Genomic DNA, 26443 nt, shown 5'->3' with positions numbered 1-26443 from the left:
CTTAAAAATAGACGACCCCGTCCCACTGCTGACGGGGTGGACTCCGAACACCATCTTTGCCTCCCCTGTCGGAACGCAGGGCTCCTGGGCAAGTTGCAATGCTTTTCTGCCTGGTTTGCTTGCGATGAGCCTCTCTTGGCTTTAAGCGAGTTCCACGGTTCCCTCCTGGATCCCGGAGCAAAGCTAAGCGGCCCTGCCCGGGTGTGTTCCCATCGCCCTCGGGGACCTTCAGAACAGCCAGTCACCTACTGGGGACCTGTGCCCGTGAGACAGCAGGGTTCCGTCCTGGAGACACTGCCGCATGGGACGCTTCCTGCAGTAAGAATACAGACCGGCGCTGACGGTGCCACCGACGCGCCCTTAGACACCGGCTTCATGGAGCAGCGCACGAGCTGCCTGCCTGCACGGTGGACGTAGCTTCCCGCCGCCCTCGCTCCAGAGAGCCTGTATTTGCTCCTGCGCCCGTCTGTCCCCACCCGTGCAGGCACTCAAGTCACATCTCACGAACTGTGCGCTCCTGCGGCCTGGCAGAAGGCTGAGCGCGTGTTGCTTATAAACGTCACTGAGTCGGTGTGAGATGGTCGGATGCATGGCTAGGATTTTAGATGCTGTGGAATCGCTTCAGTGTAAGTTTGTTCCTGCCCCCAAGGAAATTAGAAAATCGTGGGCTCACATATTTCTTCTGCCTACTTTCGTCTCCTCTTACATTTCCACTTGCTCTTGGTATTTTTTATTGTGGAAGTCTGTGGTCATTCTAGAAAAGTTAGCAAATGAATCAAGGAAAAGTAATTTGTAATCCCACCACTTAGAAATAACAAGGAGGAGCCTCTGTCTCCCTGGATCTTTAATTCAATCACTCTCCTCAGTGGAGATGAGATAGACGTGGAATTGTGACATCACAAACATGTACCAGGTCTCGAGAGGAGCTTCCGTGGGACTGCTGTATGAGAGAGTGGGGCAAGCCGTTCTGAGGACCGCCAACTGCTGTGTCAGGGAAAGCATTCTAAAGAGCCCTGCGGATGGCCGTGCAAGTCGTACTGTGGAGGTGGCTTGCGTGTCTGAACGTCATCAGGTCTGAGGACTGGAGTTTGCCATTCTCATCGTTGGAGAATCTTCATAGCTTCCTGGGGAAAGCCCCTTCCCCAGTGGCGCCCGCTGTGCTGAGTCAGGATTCCAGCGCCCTGCACCTGTCCCCGGCAGCTGGGGGCGGGGGGCAGGGCTCTCCAAGCTTGACCTTTGCTCTCTGCTGCCTCACGCACATTCCACGAGGTGTTATTGTCCAGTGACGACAATGCAGTCATTGTGTAGTTACCATTAAGTTACTTACAGGAGAAAATGAAGCAACTCTGGCTTTTTGAAAAGGGAGGCTTTCTTAAGAGGCCAACCTTGAGGACAGAAAGCAGGGGCCATTCCAGCCCTCAGAGCAATCTGCTTCGCTGAAGGAAGTTGGAAAATTACAGCCCATCACACCTAATTACTGCACACATTTGCCTTTGAATGCGAGCTCTCCCTCCAAGGAACTGTCTCCAGCTTCCTTCCCCTTCACCTCTCAGCGGCCAGAATCCGCTGCCGATGGCAGAGCAGCGTGGGAGCAGGCTGATTCTGTCCGGTTCCTGACACGGTCGCTGGAGCACTGACGGATGGAGTCCTTTCTGCGTGAGGTCACGGGGCTGTGACGGTGCGAAACAGGGCAGGGGGAAGGTAGCCGTCCCCATGAGAGGTGAATCAGCCCAACTATTTCTCCCTCAAACTCTAAGGAGTTGAAGGCTCCGTGTAGAGCTGGAGCTTAATTGCACCCCTTTTCCCAAGGAAAGGACAGACACAGCCACTCAAGTCCAAAAACCGTGTGGTTAGCACAGCGGGAGACCTGGCAAACAGCCGTTTAGCCAAGTGATGAGCCAACGACGCCATCATCAGTGAGGTCATAGTGTTGTGGGCGAGGTTAGGCTCAAACTCCTATTTCAGGTTCTTGCCTTCTACTTAGAGAAGAATCCTAAGTACAGGCCCAAACATGACGCGCAGCGTGATAAGGTTTATTTACGGAGTGAAATGAATACACGGGGTTGCGAGGGCTCTGTTAAGGGAGAGTGGTCCAGGAGGGGGAAAGGGAGACCCGCATACCACTCTTTCCCAGGGTCCACGACGGGACGTGCTTCTTACCCACTTCCAGAAATGGAGAGGTTGCAAAGTCTGGTTGACGGTGGGTGCATACAGGTGGGATTACCTGGGGGCGGGGGAGGTGTGGCTCCAGCTCATGAAACAGCCATCTACTTCGAGTTTTCCCACTTCAATAGGGCTATCATGTGCCCCCGATACAGACGTGTGATGGGAGGGACCCTTTACCTCTGGGCACCCACTGGTCTGCAGAGAAGAACCACGTCAGAAAAGCCCGGGTGGGAGGCCACTCTGCAGGACCGTTTTCTGGGATTCTTTGGGCTGTCAGGGTCAGGCAGAGAAGCAGAGACTGAGGCACCGTCCCAGAGGGAGGCAGGCGGCGTGAAGGCCACGGCAGTGTGCGGCTTGGCGGGGGTGGGGTAACAGGAGCACAGTGAGGACACTGGTGGCAAAACTGGGGACAGGCAGGGGAGTCTGGAGTCCACAGTGACGTGTCCAGTCGAGCTGAGTTTTGACAAATGCAGGGCGCTGTTGTAAGATTCAACAATGGAGAGGCACGGTGAGGGGTGTACAGGGCCTCTGCTACCTTTGTAACTTTCCTAACAACGTCCACCTATCCCACCTGAAAAAGTTTATTAAATATATATTTAAGGATCTTTTTTCTCTCCGAGTTTCTCTTTCATTCCTTAAAGGACTTGATCCATGCCTCTGCCACGGATCTGTCAGATAAAGTCTAAGGAAATGAGCGTGTTCTTCACAAAATACCTAAATGCCCAATTATATGGCTCAAATGCCTGGTTTTTGACTGTATTTATTTTATAAAAAATTACTATTTATTTACTTGTTTGAAGGGTGGAGAGAAAGAGTGAGAGACTCCCATCTACTAGTTCAGTCCCCAAATGCCGGTGGCAGACAGGGCTGGGCTAGGCCAATGAGCAGGAGCCCAAGTGCACCTGAGTCCCCCACAGGCGTGGCAGGAGCCTGCAACTCCACCTGAGTCCCCCACAGGCGTGGCAGGAGCCTGCAACTCCACCTGAGTCCCCCACAGGCGTGGCAGGAGCCTGCAACTCCACCTGAGTCCCCCACGGGCGTGGCAGGAGCCTGCAACTCCACCTGAGTCCCCCACAGGCGTGGCAGGAGCCCAAGTGCTTCAGCCGCGTCTGCTGCCTGTGAGTAGGAAGCTGGGATGGGAAGCCTCGCCTGGAACTCACTTCGATACGGGACACAGGCGTGAAAGGTGTCTTCGTCTCCGAGCCAAACACCTGCCCCTGGGATGTGTTTCTGAGTTGATGGCTGGAGTGGCCACTCATCATCAACTACTTGTCGACTGACCACGCGGTCTCTGGAGGACAGAAGCAGGTCAGGGCACTAACCTGAGTCCTCAGAGCTGGCAGAGTGGTAGGTTCCCGGGCACCGGCCGCCGCTGAAACGGCAGACCCTGGTTTGTGGAATAATGAAGACGGGGGCTGCAGAGCCCAGCTGGCACACGCCTGTCAAACATCGATGGGGCTTGGCAGCACCTGGGATTGAGAGCGCCCGGCACTGGCACCAGGTCACGTCCTCCGGAAACAGAGCAGCTCTGGTCTCTGGTCAGGGTGAAGCTGATTTATTTACATGGCTGCTGACTGCCTTCAGGAAGACGGTAGCCAAAACCCCAGGCGGAGTCAGCAATCACCCACAAGGTGTGTGGGCGGGGTTTCTGTCCTGCCGAGGCGACCGCGTGCGGAGCAAAATCGTGGCTTCTCCTGTGGCTTCCTCACAGTCCTCTGTTCACTCCGTTTCCACGACGAGGACTTTCACAGCCGGGTTTGCTTCCTCTCAATCTTGTTCCTGAACCCCCACTAACTGCCCGCACGCACGGGATTCAGTTAGACTTGACCGTGGTAACTCATCGGCATTTTTGTGTCTTGTCTGCACTGGACGAAGAACTCCCAAGCTGGTGGCAGGCCTTGTGTCCCCCTCACCCGTGGCTCAGTGCACTAAGCAGTATAAAGCCACGGCTGCTGGAGCGGGTGGGTGGGAGGGGGACTCCCTGTGACTGTGTCTTCTCCTTGGCAGCTGTCTCGGCTCAGCAGCCAGATGTCCCCTGACCCCGGGTGCTGGGTCCCGGGCACGTCTCTCAGGTTCACCGAGAAGCTCAGTCAGAAGCAGCTTCCAGCATCAGGACAGGTGCTTGATCATTCAACAGAAAGCCGCATTCCAGAGGAGAAATGAAGGTAATGGGTGCCCCTTCAAAGCGAGCATTGAACTAAGAGCCTGTGGAGTATTTCCTTAGCCCTTGGAAGGCAGCCCTGGCAATTGGAGGAGGAGCTGCCGCCATCCTCTTCACGGCTACGTGATCCCACACTTTTCTGGACTGCTAAGACTGCGACTTCTCTGGCTGATTGCCACGCATTCAGGGCTTGGCTGCCGAACCTTTTAATAGACTCTTTTCCTCTCTGTGTCCCGTGTATCTTTGACCCTTGAAGCCTTGATCCACAGGGGAACTACCAGTTCCGCCCTTGGAAGCTGTTTTTTTTTTTTTCCATCATCTTCTCCCATTTATTTAATTTCTTAACTCCATTAACTTAACAACTCAGTCTGCTGACGTTGATTTTCTGGAATCCTGTTTGGGATTTTCGGTTTGTATTCTGTATCACCTTCAGTGAAAAGCGGTTCCCCTGCTCCCTCTGTGACATGGAGTAGCCCGAGTGCCCGGAGAACCCCGTGTGGGATGATCAACAGCCAGAAGAGATCTTCATGCAGGTCTCACTGCTGATGCTGGCAGAGGGCAGGGTGGCAGCTGTGGGTTGTGGTGTCCCCGGGTAGCCTGTCCACGCTTCCCATATCCGTCAGCGGAAGGGAGAGTCTGTATGAATTGTCCAATGCTTCAAGCACAAATTCCTGTTGGTGAGGGATGAGAATGACTGCACACGGTTATCTGTGTGTGTTATGTAGTGGTGATGACTTTTTATTGAGATTTATTTTATTTATTTGAAAGGCAGAGTGACAGAGAGAGAGGGGGGGAGAGAGAGGAAGCGCTCTCACATCCGCTCACCCCGCCGATGGCTGCAATGGCTGGGCCCGGGCCAGGAGCTCCCTCTGGGTCTCCCAGGCGGGTGCAGGGGCCCAAGGACTTGGCCGTCCTCTGCTGCTTTCCCAGGTGCTTTAGCAGGAAGCCGGGAGTTGAACGGGTGCTCTGACATGGGATGTTTAACTCACTGTGTCACAAACCGCTCCTGATGATGACATTTTGAACATCGTCATTAGCTGCAGAAAGGGTCGAATGGCCCCTTACTTCGTTTGTCGTGTGTACCCAACCCTTTGGCCTCTGGGCAGCACAGAATGAAGTTATGGGGCCTTTGGAAAGATGAACATGGTGCCTGATTCACTTCCAAACGGCTTCCTGCTTAGCTGTTGGCCTGCAGTTGGAATTAATACAGCAGATCTGGCAACAGGTTCTCACGGCAGTGCCTCGCAGCACTGAGATCCCTGGGTTTATTTCGCGGGGAACACTTTGCTCTTTGAAGATGAGAATTGGCGGGCTGGGAGTCACAGGTGAGGCTCCTCAGAGGCGCTTGACCTGGGCCAGCTGGTGCAGTAAGCGCTCGGCCCGTGTCTCCCTCGAGGAGCAGGACGGGCAATGTCTTCTAGAAGCTGAAAGCCGCATGTTGACAGTGTTGTTCTGAGATACGCAGTAGGATGCGCCTGCAAACAAGGGCAGGACCATGGGATTCTTCACCTGTGGTCCTCACCTTTGACCTTAGCCTGGTGGTGGTGTTAGGGACTCACTCACCGAGGGTATGAGGGTACGAGGGCTTTGTGCTTCCATCCTTGGCTACGGCTTTGGGATGGATTCCTTCTAGCCACTGGAGTTTTTTCATATGTAATATTGTGCTTCTCGCCAAAGCCAGGGCTTTTGTTCATCCAGAAGGGGTGATCAGGACCAGAGGCGGTCCTTCTTGAAGGAGGTGGGGCCTCCCTTAAGGAGTACCGTCTCGGAAAATCACCTGTGTGGCAGGACGGGGAACCGTGTCTGGCTTCGTTTTTCCTGGGGCAACAGTTTGAAGCCTGTGGACACCAAGGAGGTCTGACCGCAGGTGGCCAGGGGAAGACGGCCCTCACCAGTGGAGGCTGGCCAAGGGCAGGGCCTTGGGAACGGGGCGTGGAAGCTGGGAAACTACACCGACTCGTTGTCTGTGGGACGCATTTCCCCCTCTGAATTCAGGGGCTGGGCTGCACGTTCCTGTCTCCTTCTCAGTCGTGTGTAAGCATGTGACGGACTTCAAGATGGTGAGCAAGGTGGGAATGACGCGTGCCTGGCCCAGGCCTGGCCGCAGAGGCCTCCCGGGGGAGGTCCCGGGCCTTTATCCTCATTGTCCCGGCCAGAGGAGCTCCCTGAGGTTGGAGCTTGCCGCTGAGAAAAGCAGACTCCAGACAGAAGGGAGCTGGGTTCCCGCCCCACCGGGCAGAGAATCCCGGCCGTCAATCAAGAATGCCTCTCTGGACTTCAAGTGATTTCAGACGCTCTCTCCTTCCTTTTTATGGTTGGGCCATTCATACCTTATTAAGATTACTTGGAAGAGTGGGTAATGTTATCTTAGCTAGAGTATACACCTTACACATTTGCATATCAATTGACCAAGTACTCTCAAGTCCTGGTGAAAGTGTGAACGCTGGAGTCATCTGAGGGTTTGTGTCCTGGACCTGTTGGCTGTCCGGGGTCCCCAGGGGTCAGTCTCTGAGCGGCAGCTGAGAGGCTGTGCCCCTTTCTCCCCTCCTCTGCATCCCAAACTCGGATGTTGTGTGTTGGAGGCAGGGAGTTTTGACCTGGTTGTGCTAATTCACCTGCGTTCTCTTTCCTTATCTCTTTCTCTTCTTCTGTTGTAAGCCACAGAGCTCACTTACCAGAGCTGGGAAAGCAAACTGCTCCTGCAGGCTGCAGAAGGGCCAATGGCAATCACCTGCCAATCTCAGGGTCCCTGAGCAAACACTTCCTGGGCGGGGACACCTGTGAGAGCTCAGACCTCGCTGACTTATTTACAGTGGCATCCCCAGCCCCTGACGCGGAGTGGGCGCCCAATAAATACCTGCCAATTACATCAGCACCGATCACGGGCGCCGCGGGGAGAATATTGGCAAGAAGACAAAGGGAAAATCTTTACCTTCCTGAGGGTGACCGCTATCTTTCAGGGGGACGCAGCCAGTGCCGTGGAGGGAGGGGCGTCAGTTATCCGATAGACGCAGCACTTTTGCAAGACCAAAGCCACCCCTACCCCATTGAATCCTTGAGTGCTGACTGATGTTCAAGCAGTTGGGTAGGTGGTGGGTGAACCTGCGGAATGACATCTGCTGGATTCAGCCAGGTTGTCCTTCAACCCCGTGAGTGTGTCTGACGATCATGGACCACGTGGCTGATGCGGGAGGCTGGTGCTAGTGAGAGTGGGGCACAGTTGTCTCGGTCGTCTGGGTGGACTAATTGGCGGGGCGCTTTGCCAGGCTGCAGGTGGGAAACACCTGTCTGGCCTGGCTCCCTGCTGCCTGGAATAGGAGGACTTGAATCCCATCTTTATGTTCTCACCCTCCTGAGCCGCCTGGGAGGGCTGCCGCACGCCATCGGCATGAGATGCCAGTGCACCGCTGCCGTGGCTCACCAGGGCCAGGCTTGCCTCGCAGAGTCTGTGACAGCTTCACTTGTCACCACTGGGGCTGGGTGGAGCGTGGCTAGGCCCGCGGCCTGCCGTAGGCAGAGACCAGGGTCCTGCTGACCGCCCTGCAGGGCAGCTGTCCCTCCTCCTCCTCCACACGAGTTACCTGGCCCGGAATATCAATACTGCTGAGCTGGGAAGCCCTGCGCTCGCTCGCTCGAGTAGCTGACCTCATCGGCAGATCTTTGGAGAAGAGGGGAGAGAGGGGGCAGGGCGAGCAAAAGGCAGGAACAGAAAACGGTGATGTTGGGAGACTCCCGCTGGGCTGCTGGGCTATCTTCACGCCCTGGGGGCTCCCGGCCAGCATTCCGGATCCAGAAACAAGCTGGGGCTGGACTGCACCTCCAAGGGCGTGGCTCTGTCTGAAGAGAACAGAGGTCCAAGGGACAGGGAGCGGATGAGGGCGGGACCCCTGAGCTGAAGACGTTCCTCATTCCTTGGCTGGAGTGTGTGCCCCTCACGCTCTCCGTTCTCGTGCCTACAGGCAGCCTAAGTTCCTGGCTCTCCTGAGCCCCCTGAGGCCCCGCCTGTGCCCTGAGACTCCTGACCCACACGCCCACCTCCCCTCCCAGGCCTCCCAGGCAGCCACGCTGGCCCAGGCCACCGCAATGGGTTTTCTCAGGCGCCGGTCAACAGCCCAGGACGTCACCCGGCCATGGACGTGGGAGCAGCGTGAGAGATCGTCCCTTCTTAGCCCCTGAGCAGAAACACAAGGAAAGCAAGTGGGGTCCAGAGAAGGTAAATGCTGCATCTGACGTCCCAGTGGAGACCCTGGGCGTACAGCTGGCTCTACTGCCTCCGTCCGGCGTCTCTCTCTAACACGTAGTCTTTGCGGCAACCAGTAACTGAGCAAGAGAAGCCGAGCAATAGCTGTGAAATGTCACCGTTTAAATGCTTGTCCAGAGCCTCCTTGTAGTCACGCATCCCAAATTCAGTTTGTAGAATCAAGTTTTCAATGCCTTTTATTGATCTGTTGTTGAGATTGGTCCGCGTTCTGTTGCTGCTGCTGTGTGAGACATTATCCGATCTCAGTGTCCTGCCGTGGCCGCCTGACCTGTCTCACAGCGTGGGGGCGGGGCAGGCATTTGGGAAGGACTTAGTAGAGCACTTGTTCGTGGCTCCCATACTGTTGCGGGGGGGAGGGGCAGGAGTTGTCTGTGTTCCCTCTGTTCTGGGTGTCCCGGATGAGTCGCCCATGGGTGACAGCTGATGGCGGCTGCTCCCAGTTCTGCTAAGAGTGTCACCGTCTACTGGAGTGCCCCCCTGGTGTGGTCCCCTCAGCTCTCAAGCCTGGTCACCTTAGTGCAGTCCGGCCTCCTATGTGGAGACTTAGCCAGTGGCCCGCAGGTCTCAGCCTGATTCGCAGCCCTCAAAGGTACCTTCAGATTGCAGCGTTTTTATGATCTCGCCTGGAAGGGTGGCAGTAATTCTTCTGTTACAGTCTGCCGGGTAATAAGAGAGTTATTGCGCTCGGCGAAGATTCAAGGGTAGGGAACATAGGTCTCACCTCTTGCTGGTAGGTGTGACAAAGCATTTGTAGACAAGGTTTAAAAATGGTTCCAGTTTGGATTCCAGAATTAAAGAGTTTTCACTAAAGAAATACTAATTAGGTTACTTCAGAAAGTCTCCCATTGTTTTTTTGCGAATTTGTTAGGTTTCAAACTCAGTTCATAAAATAGAAGGGATGCTACTCTTGTACCTTACTCAGCTTACCTGGCCTTAGGTTTGCACCTCGGGGTTAATGATGCGGAGCTGTGAGATGAGAGGTCTGTTTTGGGGACTGAGCGGCACTGGTAAATGACGGCTGGACAAAGCTCTCAGAGCTGACGTGCGGCCACATGGGATGCCAGCTCGTATTTACTGAAGCTTGTTGCACGGCAGCCTTTCAAATCTCCAGAGGGGGCCAGGGAAGACCAGCGCTGCCTAGTTCACCAGGTACCAGGTGGTGGAGAACTGCGAGGTAGCAGGAGCCCCAGGCGGGCAGCCCGACACACAGGGGCGCCCGTCCTCGTCCTCGTCCTCGTGCAGACTCCTCACTGTGAGTTAAGGGGCGGAGGACGTGGGATGGGTGTCTTCCCACCATCTTTGGGACACAGGCACCTGTGACCTGGTGGGCTCGGTGGACACAGGCACCTGTGACCCGGTGGGCTCCGTGGACACAGGCACCTGTGACCCGGTGGGCTCCGTGGACACAGGCACCTGTGACCCGGTGGGCTTGGTGGCCTCTCAGCTGCAGGGCTGGGCCTCCCTTGCTCGGGGCTGTTTGAAGGTGGTGGTTGGGAGGTCCCTGGGTGGTGGGCACCTGGGAGGGGCGGCTGCGTGCTTGCTGGGTTTAGAACTCATTCAGAAGGCTGAGAACTGTTGGGCACTTCTCGGGAATCCTTGATTCTACCTTGCAAGCTTTGTGCAGTGATTTGTCAACTGCGCTTTGCAGACAGCCCAGCCCGGCCAGCAATAGAGACCTGCAGCCTTCCAGTGAGTGCTGCTCACAAGCAACCAGAGGCCTTCGGGGCGGTCTCCCTGTCACTGGCCGTCAGTGTTGTTGGAGACCTGGAGACCTCCTCCAGCGCCAATAGGCAGAGGCGAGCAGGGCGTCATGGGCCACATACGGGATTGCAAACCCTCGGTGCCGGCTGAGTGCCCTGCCCTGGTCACCGGTGTTAAGCCGAGTTGGGAGCATCACGACCTGGGTGGAAAGTTGACCCAGGAAGATGTCTCAGAGGATCTTCAGACCTGTCCTCAGGTCAGTCTTCTTCAGTGAGGCATGGTCCTGGCACGGTCCTGAGCTCTCACAGCGGCCCCGGTGGTAGGAGCTGGGCAGTCCTACCTCTAAGGCAGGTGCACCTGTTGGTGAGATGGGCGGTATCATGTCTAAGCCAGCTGCACCTGTTAGCGAGCTGGGCCATCCTTCCACCCAGCGCCCAGCGCGTTGCAAGAAACGCGCCTCGTCTCACCCACGGGTATTTCCATCCGCACTCCCTTGACTGCCTCTCCAGACCTCTTCCTCTGCCTGTCCTCGCTTTCCAATGCTGCTGACTCCGTCCCTTCCCCCCGGAGCGCAGTCGGAGCGGGGCCGGCCGCGCTCGCCGGGCTGCCGCCATTCCTGGTCACTGCAGCCTGGTCGGCCCTTCATGACTGGCTCCCAGTTTAATAATGCCTTTTATTTAACCAGTGGGCCTTCCTGTGTGAGCGTTCAGGCTGCACGACTGGAAGAGCACATGTATTTTTGGCAAGATGGTTTTCTGGGGCTATGGGCCGTGTCCTCTGCTCTTGGCTCATGGCTTTGGAAGCCGTGTTGTCTTTTCTGCAGAGACTGCGAGTTAGCGTTTCACGGCCTGTCCCTTCCGCCCGTGGGCACAGAGCGGCAGCGTGATTCAGGGATGTCGGCTGTGCTGCTCCAGGTGGGGCGGGGGCCGACTGGGTTTTCCTACTTCAGAATCCGGGGCCGGGATTGTGCAGGAATCTGGGGACGGCACCAGAGGCTTCTGCCACTGTGGTTGCATTGATGATTTCTGTTCCCAACACGACGGAGGCCACTGGACTCAGCTGCCAGCGCTCGCTTGTCAGAAAAGCGGGCTGTGCGCCTGGTACGCTTCCGTAACCACGTTCTCACCGGGTGTACTTCAGGGTAACAGCTCTGGCAGACTGTGCTTTTCCCACCCCCTCCCATCCCATGGTTTCCTAAACACCAGCTCTGCACTCCCCCTCCCCGATGCCAGGGCTGGGAGGGGTGGGGTCCACTCCCGCCTGCCGGAGTCTGCTGCATTAGTGACATCGTGCACCATCGGACGCAGCAGCCGGCGAGTTCGGCTCCCTGAGACTGAGTCAAGAGGAGCCCTGCAACTTGTGTCCAGCTCCCTTGCAAGGCTTGGCCTTGGCAGCCGGCTGCCGCGCAAGGAGTTCAAGGACCTCGCAGCTGTCGTGCTGAAAGGACAGGGTGGGAGCCGGGTCCACAGTCCAGGGTAGGCCCCGTCTTCCGGAGCCAGACCTGTGAGTGAGGCCACCATGGACGCCCAGCTGAGCACCCCTCTGTGACCTCAGCTGGTGCCGCAGAAAGCCGAAACCCTCCAGGCCAAGCCCTGTCCCAACTCCGTCCCCGCAAGATCAGGAAGCGTTAAGTTGTGGGGTAGTTGGTTACCCTCCAACGACGACCAGAATGGGGAGGTAAGAAAGCAGCCAGGATCTGGTAAGAATTCCAGTGGGAGGTGTGGGCTGCTGGAGAACAAACCCAGAGCGCGCAACCCTCAGAGAGGCCGGGGCACCCGTCATGCCGGCGTCCCTGCAGCTGTGCCGTGCCCCACCTGCACAGACGTGTGTGGTGGCTGAGGGTAGCAGGTGCCAGGGAGGCTGTACCAAGAGGGGGGTGGAGCTGGGAATGGAAGCAGGCTGCAGAGAGAGGTAGGAATGGCACTCAGGCAAGGGGGCCCGTGACTCGCTCGGCTCTGGGTGGTGGGGGAGGGGCTGGCGATGCACCTGCAGGGCAGGGCCATGTGCAAATCTTGTTTGTGTATGACACCGAGGAGTCAGGAGGAAAGAGGCATCCAGGAGACAGGTTTTATTTCCTTTTCTTAAAGGTTTCGTTTTATTTATTTGAAAGGCAGAGTTACAGCGAGACAGGTAGAGACAGATCCAGACCTTCCATCTGCTGGTTCCTCCCCAAATGGCCACAATGGCCAGGCTGAAGCCAGGAGCCTCATCCGGGTGTCCATGTGGGTAGCAGGGGCCCAAGCACTTAGGCCACCTTCTGCTGCTTTCCCAGCTGCATTGGCAGGGACCTGGATCGGAACCGTTGCACATGGGGTGTCGGCCTCTCAGGAGGCGGTGGCTGAATTCGCTACGTCACGGCCCTGACCCAGGATTTTAAAGCAGGGCAGTGACAAAGGTGAAACAATAGGGGAAAACTGCAGTCAGACCCTGTGGGCTGTGAGACACGGTTTGCTCTTCCGGCACCTGCCTCTCCTGAATCTTGGCAGGTCGGGGAACCACTCAGTGAGTCATCTCAAGGCACCTTACAGGAGAATCGGGCACGTCGCAGCCTGCCTCCTCTAACTGCTCACTTATTATTGTGGGGGTGAGATAAGCGCTCTGCGTTGCTTTTCTAGATAGTGTGAAATATTTATTGGTAAACAGAGCAGTGCATAATTAATGCAGTGGAGAGCTGGTGGAGCGTCCTTTCTCCACTGAAGCCACAGTGTCACGCCGGCCGCCCTGGCTGGGGGCCGGGGGCCTGAGGGACTCTTGGTCTCTGCGGACGCAGGCCCTCGGCTGGCTGCCTGCAGCCCTCCTGCCGTTTACTTCTTCTATATTTTAAGACCCGCGTGCCTGGGGAGAGAACACTTGGAGGTATAAAATTTTCATCTTTCTCCGTCGCGTCTGAATTCCGTAACCAACTCCCCAGCCACAAGTGGCTCTGGGAGGAGGTAGCTCTGATGTTCTTGCTGCACCTGCCTGAGCGCCCAGCTGCTTGCACACAGTCGATTTGCTGCCGAGTGGTATCAGCTGGCCCCGGGTCAGGCCTTCACACAACAGTGTTGTTTCTGCTTTTAGCTCGTGCTCTTTCTCTTAACCCCGGAGGGAAACCTTTGCAGAATCTGATCTCCGCTCAGCCTGGCCTCTAAGAGGAGATGGAGGAGGGGCCCCTGGCGCTTCCTAGGCTGGGGCGTCCAGGAGCGCTGCCCGCCCGCCCGCCTGTCCTGGAAGCAAGCAGGGTTTTCCCTGGAGGCAGCGACAGAGGAGCGGCTGCTGTGTGTGCAGCCTGCAGTGCCAGCCACAGGTCCGAGAGATCCAGAGGTGGGGTTTAGTGCCCAGCACGTGCCCAGCTCTGTGGCCCTGCCGGCAGCTACGACGGAAGTGTGTGCGTGTGTGTGTGTGGGGGGGGGGAGGGAGAGACGAGTGTGCGTGGAGGCCAATGAGGCAGGAAGCTCCTAGCCTGTGGCGTGGCGTGGATTCAGTAGCCTGCATGCATGCCCTGCTAGACCCCAGGAGCAGGCATGCGGGGAGAGGCCAGACCTGCCTCCTGCCCGCAGGGACGGCGCCCGCCCCTCGCCATTCGTCCTCCCCTCCGTGCTAAACTGGAGGCAGCTTCGCCCCATCGGCCCGGCTTCTCAGATTCACCTCTCAGGGCCAGGCTGGATCCCTCTGCCCAGCCCCTCCCACCTGGTCCCACCTGCCTGCCAGCCCCGCCCCAGCCAGACAGGGCCCCCGGTTTGTGCTGTGGGTGTGGGCGTCCCTGGTAACCAGATCCTTTCCACTGGGATGATGAGGTGGGACCTAACGTCTCTCCAGCCAGTTTCTTTTTGTGAAATATTTTTGTTAACATGAAGGAGCAGATTTCACGTATTCCAAAGATAGAAATCTGAGAACACAGGATGCTTCCTCCCTCTGTGCCTCCTCCTTCCTTTCTTTTCGTTTTTGCGATGTTATCCTTCAAATTTACCGTATAATCACAGGCTCAATACTCCACTAACTGTAGTGCTCAACCAGTGAAAGGGAGAAGAGCACTGTTCCAGAAGGGTGCAGCCAAACGCTGTGAATGATCACGTCATAAGATGTTGATACCGCTGGTAAACCTCAGCGGTTCGTTTTTGGTACTGCATACATTAGTGATCCAAAATCAGGGGAAACATGTGATATTGGTATTTGGGGTCCGGTTTATTTCTCTAAGCTGATGATCTCTGTTGTGTCCATTCTATTGCACAAGAAAGGATTCAATTCTTTCTTTATAGCTGTGTGGTATTCCGTAGTGTATACATCCACATATTCTTTCTTTTTAAAAAGATTTATTTATTTATTTGAAAGGCAGAGTTACAGAAGAGCAGAGAGAGAGAGAGAGAAGTCTTCCATCCACTGGTTCAGTCCCCAAATGGCTGCAACAGCTGGAGCTGTGCCGATCGGAAGCCAGGAGCTTCTTTCGAGTCTCCCAAGCATTTAAGACATCTTCCACTGTTTTCCCAGGCCATAGCTGGATCAGAAGTGGAGCAGACGGGACTCAAACTGGAGCCCATATGGGATGCTGGCACTGTAGGCGGCAGCTTTACCCACTACACCACAGAGCCAGCCCCACCACATGTTCTTTACCCAGTCTCAGCTGAGGACGTCTGGGTTGATTGCGTATCTTCGCTGTGGTGAACTGAGCTGCAATAAACATGGGGGTACAGATAACTCTTTCAAATGCAATTTCATATCTGTGGGTGGATTCCCAGGAGGGGGTGGCTGGGTCATATGCAGATCTATTTTCTGATTTCTGGGAATGTTCATACTGTTGGCCATAGTGTTCGCATGAGTTACAGCCCCCCAACAGTATTTTAGGGTGCCTTTCCCCCTACACCCTCACCAGCATTTGCTAGTTTTTGATTTGGGATGACAGCCATTCTAACTGGGGTGAGGAGAAATTCTGTGGTTTTTATTTGCATTTGCCTGATGGCTAGTGATCCTGAGAATTTTTTCATGTGTCTGTTGGCCATTTGAATTTCATGCTTTGAAAAACACCTGCTCATGTCCTTAGCCAGTTTCGTAACTGGATCACTTATTTTGTTGTTCAGTCTCTTGAGTTCGTTACACATCCTGGACTTTAGTCTTGTGTCAGCTGTGCGGTTTGCAGCTATTCTCTCCCATTCTGCAGCTTGCCGCTGCACTTGGCTGAGTGTTTCCTTTGCAGTGTAGAAGCTTATTGTATCATTTTTGCTTTTATATCTTGCTTTGGGGGACTTAATAAGAAGTCTTTGCCTATGCCATGTCTTGCCGTGTCTGCCCTGTGTTTTTCTCTAGTAATTTGAAGGTTTCAGCACGTAGGTTTAGATCCTTGATCCACTGTGCGTTGATTTTTATAAGGTATGAAGGAGAGATCTTGTTTCACACTTCTGCAGATGGAGATACAATTTTCCCAGCACTGTTTGTTGAAGAGACTGTCCTTTCTCCAGGAAGTGAATTTAGCTCACTTGTCAAAGATTACTTTGTTGTAGATGCGTGGATGAATTTCTGGGGTTTCTGTGTTGTGTTGGTCTACTTGTCTATTTTGTACAAGTACCAGGCTGTTTTGATTATACTGCAAACAGGGAGAATTTGACGTCCTCCTTTCCAATTTGTATCCCTTTGATTTCATTTCTTGCCTAATGGCTCTGCTAAAACTTCTAGAACTGTGTTGAATAGTAACGGTGACAGTGGACATCCTGCCCTTTGATATGTCATAAAATCTGAAATTGTGATGCCCCCAGCTTTGTTTTTGTCCTTTGGGGTCTCTCGTGTTTCCGTGTGAACTTTAGCTTCATTTTCCCAGAGCTGAGAAGAAAGTCATCGGTGTCCACTGGGATTTTGTGCTGGATCTGTGAAGTGCTTTGCATGGTGTGGATGCTTTGATGATGCTAATTCTTCCATGAACGTGGAAGATTTTTTTCAAATTTTTTTCCATTTCTTCCCTTAATCATTTGTAATTTTCACTATATTTCATCTCCTTGGTTAATCCAAGTTTTAAAATTTTTTTATTAGCTATTGTGAATGGGACTAACCTTACAAGTTCTTCTTCATCCATGGTATTGCTTGTACATATGAAACTATTATCTTTTTTTAAAAGATTTATTTTGTTTATTTGAAAGACAGAGCTACAGAGAGAGGTAGAGACAGAGAGAGGTCTTCCATCTGCTGGTTCACTCCCCAGATGGCCACAAGGGCTGGAGCTATGCTGATCTGAAGCCAGGAGCCAGGAGCTTCCTCCGGGTCTCCCAAGCACTTGGGACATCTTCTATTGCTATCCCAGGCCATAGCAGAGAGCTGGGTCTGAAGAGGAGCAGCCAGGACTTGAGCTGGCACCCATATGGGATGCTGGTGCTTCAGGCCATGGCTTTAACCCACTGCGCCACAGCGTCAGCCCCGGCTATAATCTTCTCTGTGCTGATTCTATATCCTACAACTTCACCAAACTCTCTTATGAGTTCCGATAGTTTCTTAGTGGAGTCTTCTGTTTCCCCTATATACAGAATCCTGTCATTGGCAAACAGGGAGAATTTGACGTCCTCCTTTCCAATTTGTATCCCTTTGATTTCATTTCTTGCCTAATGGCTCTGCTAAAATGTCTAGAACTGTGTTGAATAGTAACGGTGACAGTGGACGTCCTCGTCTGGTTCTGGATCTCAGTGCAAGTGCTTTCGGCTTTTCCCTATTCGATACGATCCTGGCCGTGGGTTTGTCATATGTTGCCTGGATTGTGTTGAGAACTGTCCTTTCTATGCCCAATTTGCTTAAGGATTTTTATCATGAAAGGATGCTGTATTTTACCCAATGCTTTCTCTGCATCCTTGGAGATAATCACAGGGTTTTATTATTCAGGTTGTTAATGTGATGTGTCATGTTGCTGACTTGTAAATGTTCCACCATCCCTGCACCCCTGGGATAAGTCCCACTTGGCCTGGTGGATGCCTTTTGGACGTGTTGTTGTGTTTGTTGGGCTAGTATTTGGGGAGGGATTTTGCGCCTCTGTTCGTCAGGGATGTTGGTTGATACTTCTCGTTCTTCACTGTATCTTTTTCTCGTTTCCAGCTTCCACCCTGTTAGTTTTGCTCTTTCCTCTCTCTCTCTCATCTCCCACTTCCTCTCTCCTCATTAATGCTTTCTAAAGGTCACAGCACACAGCCTCACAAGGGCCTTTCTCCCCGCTCTTCACAGGAAGGCAGGTGTGCCGGCGTCCGTCCAGCCGCACACACTCAGGGAGACCATGCTGGGACTCTGCTTTCTTCTGGGAGCCGTTTCGGGCTGGGGTCCTTCAACATCCCCAGAGTGACCGATTGGCTTGGTCCTAAGGTGGGGAAGGCACCAGCCCTGTGGGCAGGGGTCTGTGGCACTGCTGGAGGGATTCGGAGAACGGCACCTTCCACTGACACTCAGTGTGACGGTGAAGGGGGCATCAGCAAAGCCAAGGCTGAGAGTGCCCTTGTCAGGCCCCAGTGCCCAGTGGAGATGGAGCCGGGGTGGTTCCCCAGGTGAGCGTCAAGTGTCAGGGTCCTCAGACAGCTCATCCCACCCAGGAGTCCAAGAGTTCAACTTTGATTTTTTGTCTAGCAGGATTTTTTGGCATCACTTTTGATCTGTAAAAATACAGCATTAAGGTGTGACCTATGGTTATGTATGTGTGTGGCACCCCCTTCAATTCTGTGCTGAGACGTGGCCCCATCTGGGTCTGATGGAGGACTCCCTGGAGGAGGGTATAAGGCCAGGGCTGAGGCAGCCTGGGCCCCACTGTGTCCTGCTCGTGGTGCTGGTCTGCACGGCTCCCCTGGAGCTGTGTTTGGTTGGGTTTGCGTCTGCTCATCAGATATTTCCTGTGTACCCCATGGTCAGCCGCCAAGAATAAGACACAAGACTTGGTCCTCCTCTAAAGATTTTAATCTCTAGTGAGGAGCAGGAGCAAGATGGCAGTTGGTTCCCATACCACACGGTGAGTGCCCTGCGGAGAGCAGGGGCCCCACACCACGCTGTGGGGAATCTCAGTTGAAGGCTGAGCTGGCACTGCGTGCTGTGGGCAGAGGAAGTAGAAGGTCAAAGCTGCCGAGTGGGAAACGGCGTGGCCTGGGTGGGAGACTGACGCTCCTTGTTTCTAGCACATTTATTTAGGGCGAGGATGTTGAATGATGATGCTGGGACATATGTGAGACAAGACCACGAGAAATTCGGAAACCTACGTATCCCAAGTATGATGGGGAGTGACAGGTCCACGGAGCAGAGGAGGGCGTGAGTCCCACTGATGGGCCGATGAGGCAAAGCCGGTCTTACAAGGCAAAGGCCGCAGCCTGATTTCTGGGAGCCTGGAGTGGCCTCTGCTGTGTGGACGCCCCTGGGGACCCAGCAGTCCTTCTTCCCTTGAGCTCCGTGTCCCCTTCTGCCTCTCAGAGAGGGGCACGTCCTGTACCACACCCTGCAGCGCTACAGCAACGATTCGGTCTGAACTCGGTGCCTCCCAGGAAAGCGAGGCTGCCTGCTGGGGAAGCCTTTGCCTAGAACACTGGGCGTTTCTGTTTCTCCCCTTCCCTGCCCACAGCCGGCTCCTCCCCAGCCCCCAGGGGCCTGCTCCCATGTCAGACACTGGGGCAAAGTCCTTCACTCTTGCTGCTGATGCCATTACAAGGGCGAGCCCTGGCGACGAAGGCTGGGTGCCCACCCCAACGCCGTCAGTGGCCCCCCTCGCCCGCCCTCTCTAGCACGCTCTCACGGAAGGCGCCCTGCCCACCATGCGTCCCTGGGTTACTTCTCAGGACACTGCCTGCGTTCTCTCTGCAGAGCTCCTGCGACAGGGAGTCCGTGCTGACCATCCTGAGGGTCCTGGCAGATCTGCTCTCTGTCGGTGAGTAGGCCATGCCCCGCCCTTCATCTCGTGACTGGGGGAGGCATGTGAGTGGGCCATGTGGCTGCGGTCTGTGCAGGTGTCTGGGTGGCCTGGGGCTTGCCCTGTTCAAGCTTCCTATGAGAGACAGAGTCGCCAGCACTTTTCCTGTTTGAGTTAATAAAACCTCTAACATGGGAATTTCTGAATCTGGGACCTTCAGTCTTGTCTCCCTGGGGGGACCAAAGCATGGGTGGACACTGAACTCTGGGTGGGTGCTTTAGTTTCCTATCTATGAGGCCAGGGTCCTTGGAGGCTGTGTCCACCTCTGACCCCCTGGGAAAAGCTACCCCTCAGTGGTTTGACCCTCACCTCCCCCTCCTTCCATCCCTAGTTCCAAGGAGAGATCCAGGCCTTGGAATCCCTTACACGTGTCCAGTGGACACAGGGATACGAGGCAGGAGCTGGACCGGGAGTGCCGTGAGGCTTCTGGTTTGCAGAGCTCAGCTGAGAGTTGCCCACATCAGAGTCAGCGGAGTCAGCCGAGCACAGCTCCAGGAGCTCCGAGCCCACCCAGGTTCCGGAATCTGCTACAATCCATGTACAATTCCACGGAGGTGGCTCTGTTGCTACAGGAAAAACCATTAACAGCCAACAGGCAATACCAAAGGGAACACCTGGCTGAAGCTTGGGCACAGATTCGGTCGAGGGTCCCACCACAGGCGTCTTCCTGCTGGTGTGCTGTGCTAGGCTGGCTCCCTCCATGCAGCCCGCTGGGGGCGTCCCCTGTGTGGGAGAAGCCACCAGTGCTTTGGGATGGTTCTGACTCGTCTGTCCAGAGGACCTCTTGTGTTCTCCCTGTGATGCGGGTGGGGCTGCCTGCCTTCCCTAAGGAAAACCTACGTTGCCTGCCATCTCCCGCTGTGGGGCCCCTGGGTTGGGCCAAGCATTCCCTCTGCAGAGATCAGCAAGGGCCTGCTCCAAGCTTTGGAACTTGTCCTCAGACAAGGTGGCGAGGCCCCTGTTCCAGACTGTTCTTTTCTTTTATAGGAATACAAATTTCATAAGTACAACTTTAGGAATATAGTGATTCTTCCCTCCATACCCACCCTCCCTCTCACACTCCTACCCCTCCTCCTCCCTCTTGCCTTGCCAGTCCCATTTTCCATTAAGATTCATTTTCAGTTAACTTTGTACACAGAAGACCAACTCCATACTAAGTGAAGATTTCAACAATTTGCTCTCTCTCTCTCTCTCTCTCTCTCTCTCACACACACACACAAAACTGTTTGAGAACAAGTTTTATAGTTAATTCTCATAATACAACTCACTAAGGGCAGAGGTCCTCCATGGGCAGTTAGTGCACAGTGACTCCTCTTGTGAATTTAACAATTAACACTCTTATGTATGACATCAGTGACCACCCGGGGCTCTTGACATGAGCTGCCAAGACCATGGAAGCATTTTGAATCCACAATCTCTGTCAGTATTTGGGCAAGACCATATGCAAAGTGGAAGTTCTCTCGTCCCTTTATTATTTTTTTTTTTGACAGGCAGAGTGGACAGTGAGAGAGAGAGGCAGAGAGAAAGGTCTTCCTTTGCTGTTGGTTCACCCTCCAATGGCCACCGCGGCCAGCGTGCTGCGGCCAGCGCACCGCGCTGATCCGGTGGTAGGAGCCAGGTACCTATCCTGGTCTCCCATGGGGTGCAGGGCCCAAGCACTTGGGCCATCCTCCACTGCACTCCCGGGCCACAGCAGAGAGCTGGCCTGGAAGAGGGGCAACCAGGACAGAATCCGGCTCCCCGACCGGGACTAGAACCTGGTGTGCCGGCACCGCAATGTGGAGGATTAGCCTATTGAGCCGCGGCACTGGCCCTCTCCTCCCTTTAGAGAAAAGTACCTCCTTTGATGATTCCTTCTTTCCACTGGGTCTCACAGAGATCCTTCATGTAGAACATTTTTTTGCACAGTATCTTGGCTTTCCATGCCTGAAATGCTCTCATGGGCTTTTCAGCCAGATTAGGAAATCTTAAGGGATGAATCTGAGGTCAGAGTGTTACTTAAAGTGATTGTCATTCTATGAGTCTGCTGTGTGGACTGTTTCCCATGTTGGGACATTCTCTCCTTTTTAATTCCATTATTATTACCAGGCACTTGAGCCTATGTATATGGTCACTTTAACACTCAATCCTATCTATATGTTGTTCACTTTAACACTTAATATGATCACTTTAACAATTAAAATGGCATTTTTACCACCAAGCTTAATGGAATTTGGAGTCTTATAATAAGTTTTTAAATTGAAGTAAGTCTGTAGGAATGTATGCAGAACTATACAGCTTTACAGTTACAAACTTCTTCCTCTCTCTTATCCCCACTGTTATTTTTTACTGTGATCTATTTTTAATTAACTGTACACATATGATTAACTCTGTGTTAAGTAAGGAGTTCAACAAAGTAGTTCTTCAGCAGAGAGACCAACACTTCATCCCAGCTCCAGGTGCTCCTCAAAGTTCCCTACACAGGACGCCTGTCTCTTAGGGGACTGCCCCAGTGGTTTCCATGTTTTCTTTCCATCAGTAACTGAAGGCAGTGTTGGGAAATCATTATCATAAGATAATGTCTTCATCCAAATCCCTGTTTCAGACTATTCAAACATGTAGTGCAGGGAATAATGAAAACCCCTCTTCTGTTAATATGACGAAATGTTTAAGGCTGCATGCTTAGTTACTCACACACACACACACACACACACACACACACACACAGCACATGGAGACTCGGCAGTCCTCAGGAAGTGGATCCCAGGCTCCATTTGTCACAGCCTCTGCAGGAGTCCAGCGAGGACCTTACGTACCCGTGTTTCCCTGTTTCACACACTTTTCCCTGCAGCTCTGCACACAGGTTGCTTCAGGAGCTGCACAGTTCCGTCTCTGGGATGAAACAAGTGAACGCTCGCTCTGCCCTTAGCCGTAGTGTGCCTTCTGCTCCCGGCAAAGTCACAGTGACCCCTGTGCTGATCTCCCCTCCCCTCCCCCTAGGCACAGACCGCAGGATCCACTACCTGATCAGCAAGGGTGGCAGTGAAGCCCTTCTGCGGACCCTGGTGGACACGGCGAGGACCGACCCCCCCGACTACGAAGTCCTCCTGCCTCTCTTCCGGCTGCTGGCCAGAGTCGGCCTGAGAGGTACCCACAGCCCAGGAGCCACAGATGGCCGGAGGGCACTTCTGGAGATGTTAGCCCAAGAGCCGTGGGGATCCAGGGGGAGCGCAGGGGGGTCCCACACACCTCGGTGGGGAGGACCCTCCCGGAATTGGAGGTCACTTTTTGACTTGAATGTCAGATAATCCAAAGTCTGGTGCTGAGGGTGGAGGGGCAGGCACAGGCTATCTTGGTCCCCCGGTGGGAGGCACGGGAGGTACCCCAAATGCAGCTGGTGACCATGCAACGAACAGGCGGAGCGCTGCTGCCTGCACGTGGGAGTCCGTGAGCGAGGTTTGCTTCCCAGAGCTGCCTAGCACGTTTCCCCAAGCCGGCGGCTCAGCACCCAAGAAGCCCACACCTGTCAGTTCTGGAGGCCGAGAGTCCAAAGCCCAGTGTTGGCAGGGTTGCTCCCTCCTGGTCGCTCTGCAGGAGAACCTGTCCCAGGCAGGGTTGTTCCCTCCTGGTCGCTCTGCAGGAGAACCTGTCCCAGGCCCCTCGGGGCTCCCGGCGGCTCCCGGCAGGCCTTGGCATTCACTGGCTTGCACACTCAGCTCGCCCATCTCTGCCTCCACCTTCCTGTGACCTGCTCCTCTGTGTCTCTGTGTGCCCTCTCCTCCTGGCGTAGGGCAGCAGTGGTTAGTGTCGCCCTGCTTTAATCTCTGTGACCTCAAAAACCCTTTCCCAATATAGCACAGTGCTCTGAGGTGCTGGGTGGCCGTGAATTTCAGGGACGCAGGAGAGTGGAGCTTCCCCAGGTGGAGGGAGGACGGGAGCCCGGAGCCCCCACTGACACTCGTGTTCATTCCTTCCCCACGGGGCCCCTTGAGCACCTCCCCTCAGGCCTAGGCCTTCCTGACGTGGGGTTTGTAAATCCGGCACTCGAGGTTCGTCGAAGTCATCACAGGAGTTGGGATTATGTGAGTCACAACCGAGCAGTGGGATCTCTCTGAGAAGTGGACTTTTTTTAAAAAAAGACTTATTTATTTGAAAGAGCTACACAGAGAGAGAAGGAGAGGCAGAGAGATGGGGGGGGGGGCGGTCTTCCATCTGCTGGTTCACTCCCCAGTTGGCTGCAACGACTGGAGCTGCACCAATCTGAAGCCAGGAGCCAGGAGCTTCCTCAAGGTCTCCCATGTGGGTGCAGGGGCCCAAGGACTTGGGCCATCCTCTACTGCTTTCTCAGGCCATAGCAGAGAGCTGGATCAGAAGTGGAGCAGCTGGGTCTTGAACCGGCGCCCATATGGGATGCAGGCACTTCAGGAAAGGCCTTAATCCACTGCACCACAGTGCCGGCCTGAGAGTTGGACTTTTGATGTCCAGTGCTAGCAGCTGCAGCCGAGGGCCTGGGGTCTCTACTTTGTGTCCATTCCGTCATCCATGGATAATACCTGAGAACCTGCTGCCGGCCAGCACCAGTGTGGACACGTCCCAGACAAGAGCAGTAAACTCATTCGGTGCTTGCTATGTGTCTCCCAGGACCAGGCACTCTTCTGGGTCCCTGGAACACCCAGAGGAGCAATAAAGTCAAGCGGCTTGCTCTCACAGGGCGTCATTCCAAGGACAAGGCTGCCTCGTCCACAGGTGATAGCTGGCTGGGAGCAGACCACGGTGGGTGTGTAAGGAAGACGAATAGTGACGCTACCTTGACACGCATGGGCAGGGAGAGGTGACATCGGCTGAAATGTGAAGAACAAGAGGAAGTCAGCAAAGAGTGAGTCAGCAGAACCCCAGGAAGAGGCCAAGCGCCTGCAGGGAATCGCAGTCAAGTTGGGCAGCCAGTCTGGCCCTGATGTGCGTGAGCTGATGGCCTGTGGAGCAGGTGCTCAGCCTTTGTGAGCCATCACGCCCCATGCATCACCTGCCGGCAGCGGCCTTGCTCTGGAGTCTCTGTGAGGATGAGGCGAAGTTCTGCAAGTCACAGGCGTGGAGAGCGGGCCAGGGCCTGGCAACAAGGTCACGCAAGCCACCCGAGAGAAGGAGACGGGAGAGACAGCAAGACTGTGGCCTCCAGGCTACTGCCTTGGCATCACCACTGTAACATCGCGTGTCCTGTACTACTGTGATGCTGGGTACCTCGCACGGTGGTGATGTCATCTTCTTTTCTACCACCAAGACCTTGACCTTACCACCCAAGTAGCCATGGGGTGACCTGAACGCAGCACAAATGGCGTGGGCTGCTCCTGAGTGGGGTGGGCTGGAGACTTATTGTCTACTTATTTCTATGTATTTATCCATGTTGCTTTGGAAGGCAGACAGACACACAGAAAGGTGGATATTCCATCTGCTGGTTTATGACCCAAATGCCCACAGCAGCCAGAGCAGAAGCCAGGTCTCAGGAATTCAATCCAGGTCTCCCCCAGGGGTGGCAGGGACCCTACGACTTGAGCCTCCCAGGGTGACGTCAGCTGGGACGTGAACGCAGGCCCTTGCGTGTGCTCTTGCGTGTAGGGTGTGGCGTCTCACGCGGGGTCTTAACTGCTGTGCTGCACGCCAGCCCTGCTGTTTCTTTTCCAACAGAGGGGCCGGGTCAGGAGGGCGGGGTCACAGTCTCCTTGCTGGTGTCCGTCGGGAGCCACTTGGGATCCCGTGTGCTGTGACTCATTTCCACCTGCAGTGTATCTGCGTGTCCCTGCCAAGGCCAGCGCGGTGACTCAGGCCTCCTGTTTCGGAAAGGGCACGGCAGATGTGACTGGCAGCACACTCACCTGCCATCAAAGCAGGAGGAGGGAACACAGAACAGCAAGTTTTTTTTTTCTTGTTTCTTAATATTTATTTCTGGCTGTTAAAAATAATGACGGGGGCTGGTGCTGTGGTCTAGAGGATAAATCCACCGCCTGTGGCTCTGGCATCCCATATGGGTGCTGGTTCGAGTCCCGGCTGCTCCACTTCCAATCTGCCTCCCTGCTAACGGCCTGGAGAAGCAGTAGAAGGTGGTGCCAGTGACTGGGCCCCTGCACCCTCCCGGCAGACCTGGAAGAATTTCCTGGCTTCTGGCTGTGGCCTGGGCAGTCCCGGCTGCGGTGGCCATCTGGGGAGTGAATGGAAAATCTCTCTCTCTCCCTGTCTCTCTCTGAGGCTCTGACTTTCAAATAAGTAAATAAATCTTGAAAAAAAAAAAAAAGGGTGTACCTGCAACACTGGAGGTCAAGTTATTTGGAGCGATGATTTAGAGGTATTTCAGGGCAAATTTTTCTTTTCATTTTTGCTTTTCATTATGAAAGTTCTCCACCACCTAGAAAGACGACCTCCCATCTACCTAGACTACAACTCTTACTGCTGCTTTGACGTGTTTCCCTCACTCGTTTCTTTTTATTTGAAGCATTTTCAGGAGAATTACAGAGGACTTTTGCTCTTAGATCCTATTTTTAGGCATGTATTTGAAAAGAGACGTTTTCCCACATCACCGCAGTGCCACTATGCACCGTTTTTGTCACTGACACAATCCACGAGACAAGCTACCTAGGAGGACCTGGGTTCCAGTTTGAGGTTGGAAGTCCAGGTTCCTGGCGCAGGCAGGTGGGGGAGGGGCGGGCGTGCAGAGGGAGAAGTCCTTGAGCCTCGCTGTGGTCTGTGCAGCCCAGGTTATGATTTGCCCGGTTATGAAGGGGACGGAGTTTGCAGCTTTTCTTTTTTTTACTGGGTGTGAAAGCTCCTTGGTGAGCGCCTGCCCCTCACTCCGTCACCCTCCCCTCCCCTTCCCCATGCCTTGTGCAACTGTAGAATCGATACGAATGCAACTAAGGGAGATTTATTTGTTTTCCTAGACAAAACAATTGGGCAGAAGGCACTGGAACTGGAAGCACTTGACGTGACGCTGATTCTGGCCAGGAAAAGCCTGTCCCACAGCCAGCGCCTCCTGCACTGTCTCTGGGCACTGCGCGTGTTTGCCGCCCGTGGTGAGTGCTCGGCAGAGCCTTCTGGAAGGGGGGGGTGGGCGTGTGGTCCCAGCACAGGCGCAGGCTGTGGAGGTGAGAGCTCGCTTGCCCGTGTCCTGCTCGGCCAGCAGAGCTCTCGGGCTTGTTTCTGGAGGGCGACTTCCCTGGGAGCACGCCAGGCCCTCTGTTCGTGCTGCAAGGCAGAGTACCTGTGGTGGGAGGAGGCCCTTGCACTCGGGCAGCGTCCGTGT

General features: G+C 54.6%; 1 protein-coding gene across 1 annotated transcript in view; it reads left to right on the top strand.

Moving 5' to 3' along the window:
- Positions 1-26443, top strand: part of AGBL1 (AGBL carboxypeptidase 1) — a 636726-nt gene that overhangs the window by 28187 nt on the left and 582096 nt on the right. Inside the window, exons 2-4 of the mRNA XM_070053460.1 lie at positions 19068-19131; positions 22153-22299; positions 26082-26213. Of these exons, the coding sequence (XP_069909561.1) occupies positions 19068-19131; positions 22153-22299; positions 26082-26213 (343 nt within the window). The remainder of the gene's footprint in view (positions 1-19067; positions 19132-22152; positions 22300-26081; positions 26214-26443) is intronic.

This window comes from Oryctolagus cuniculus, chromosome 12 (assembly GCF_964237555.1).
Source record: "Oryctolagus cuniculus chromosome 12, mOryCun1.1, whole genome shotgun sequence".
NCBI lineage: Eukaryota > Metazoa > Chordata > Mammalia > Lagomorpha > Leporidae > Oryctolagus > Oryctolagus cuniculus.
The sequence above is the reverse complement of the archived record's forward strand: the minus strand, read 5'-3'. Positions and strand labels throughout refer to the sequence as shown.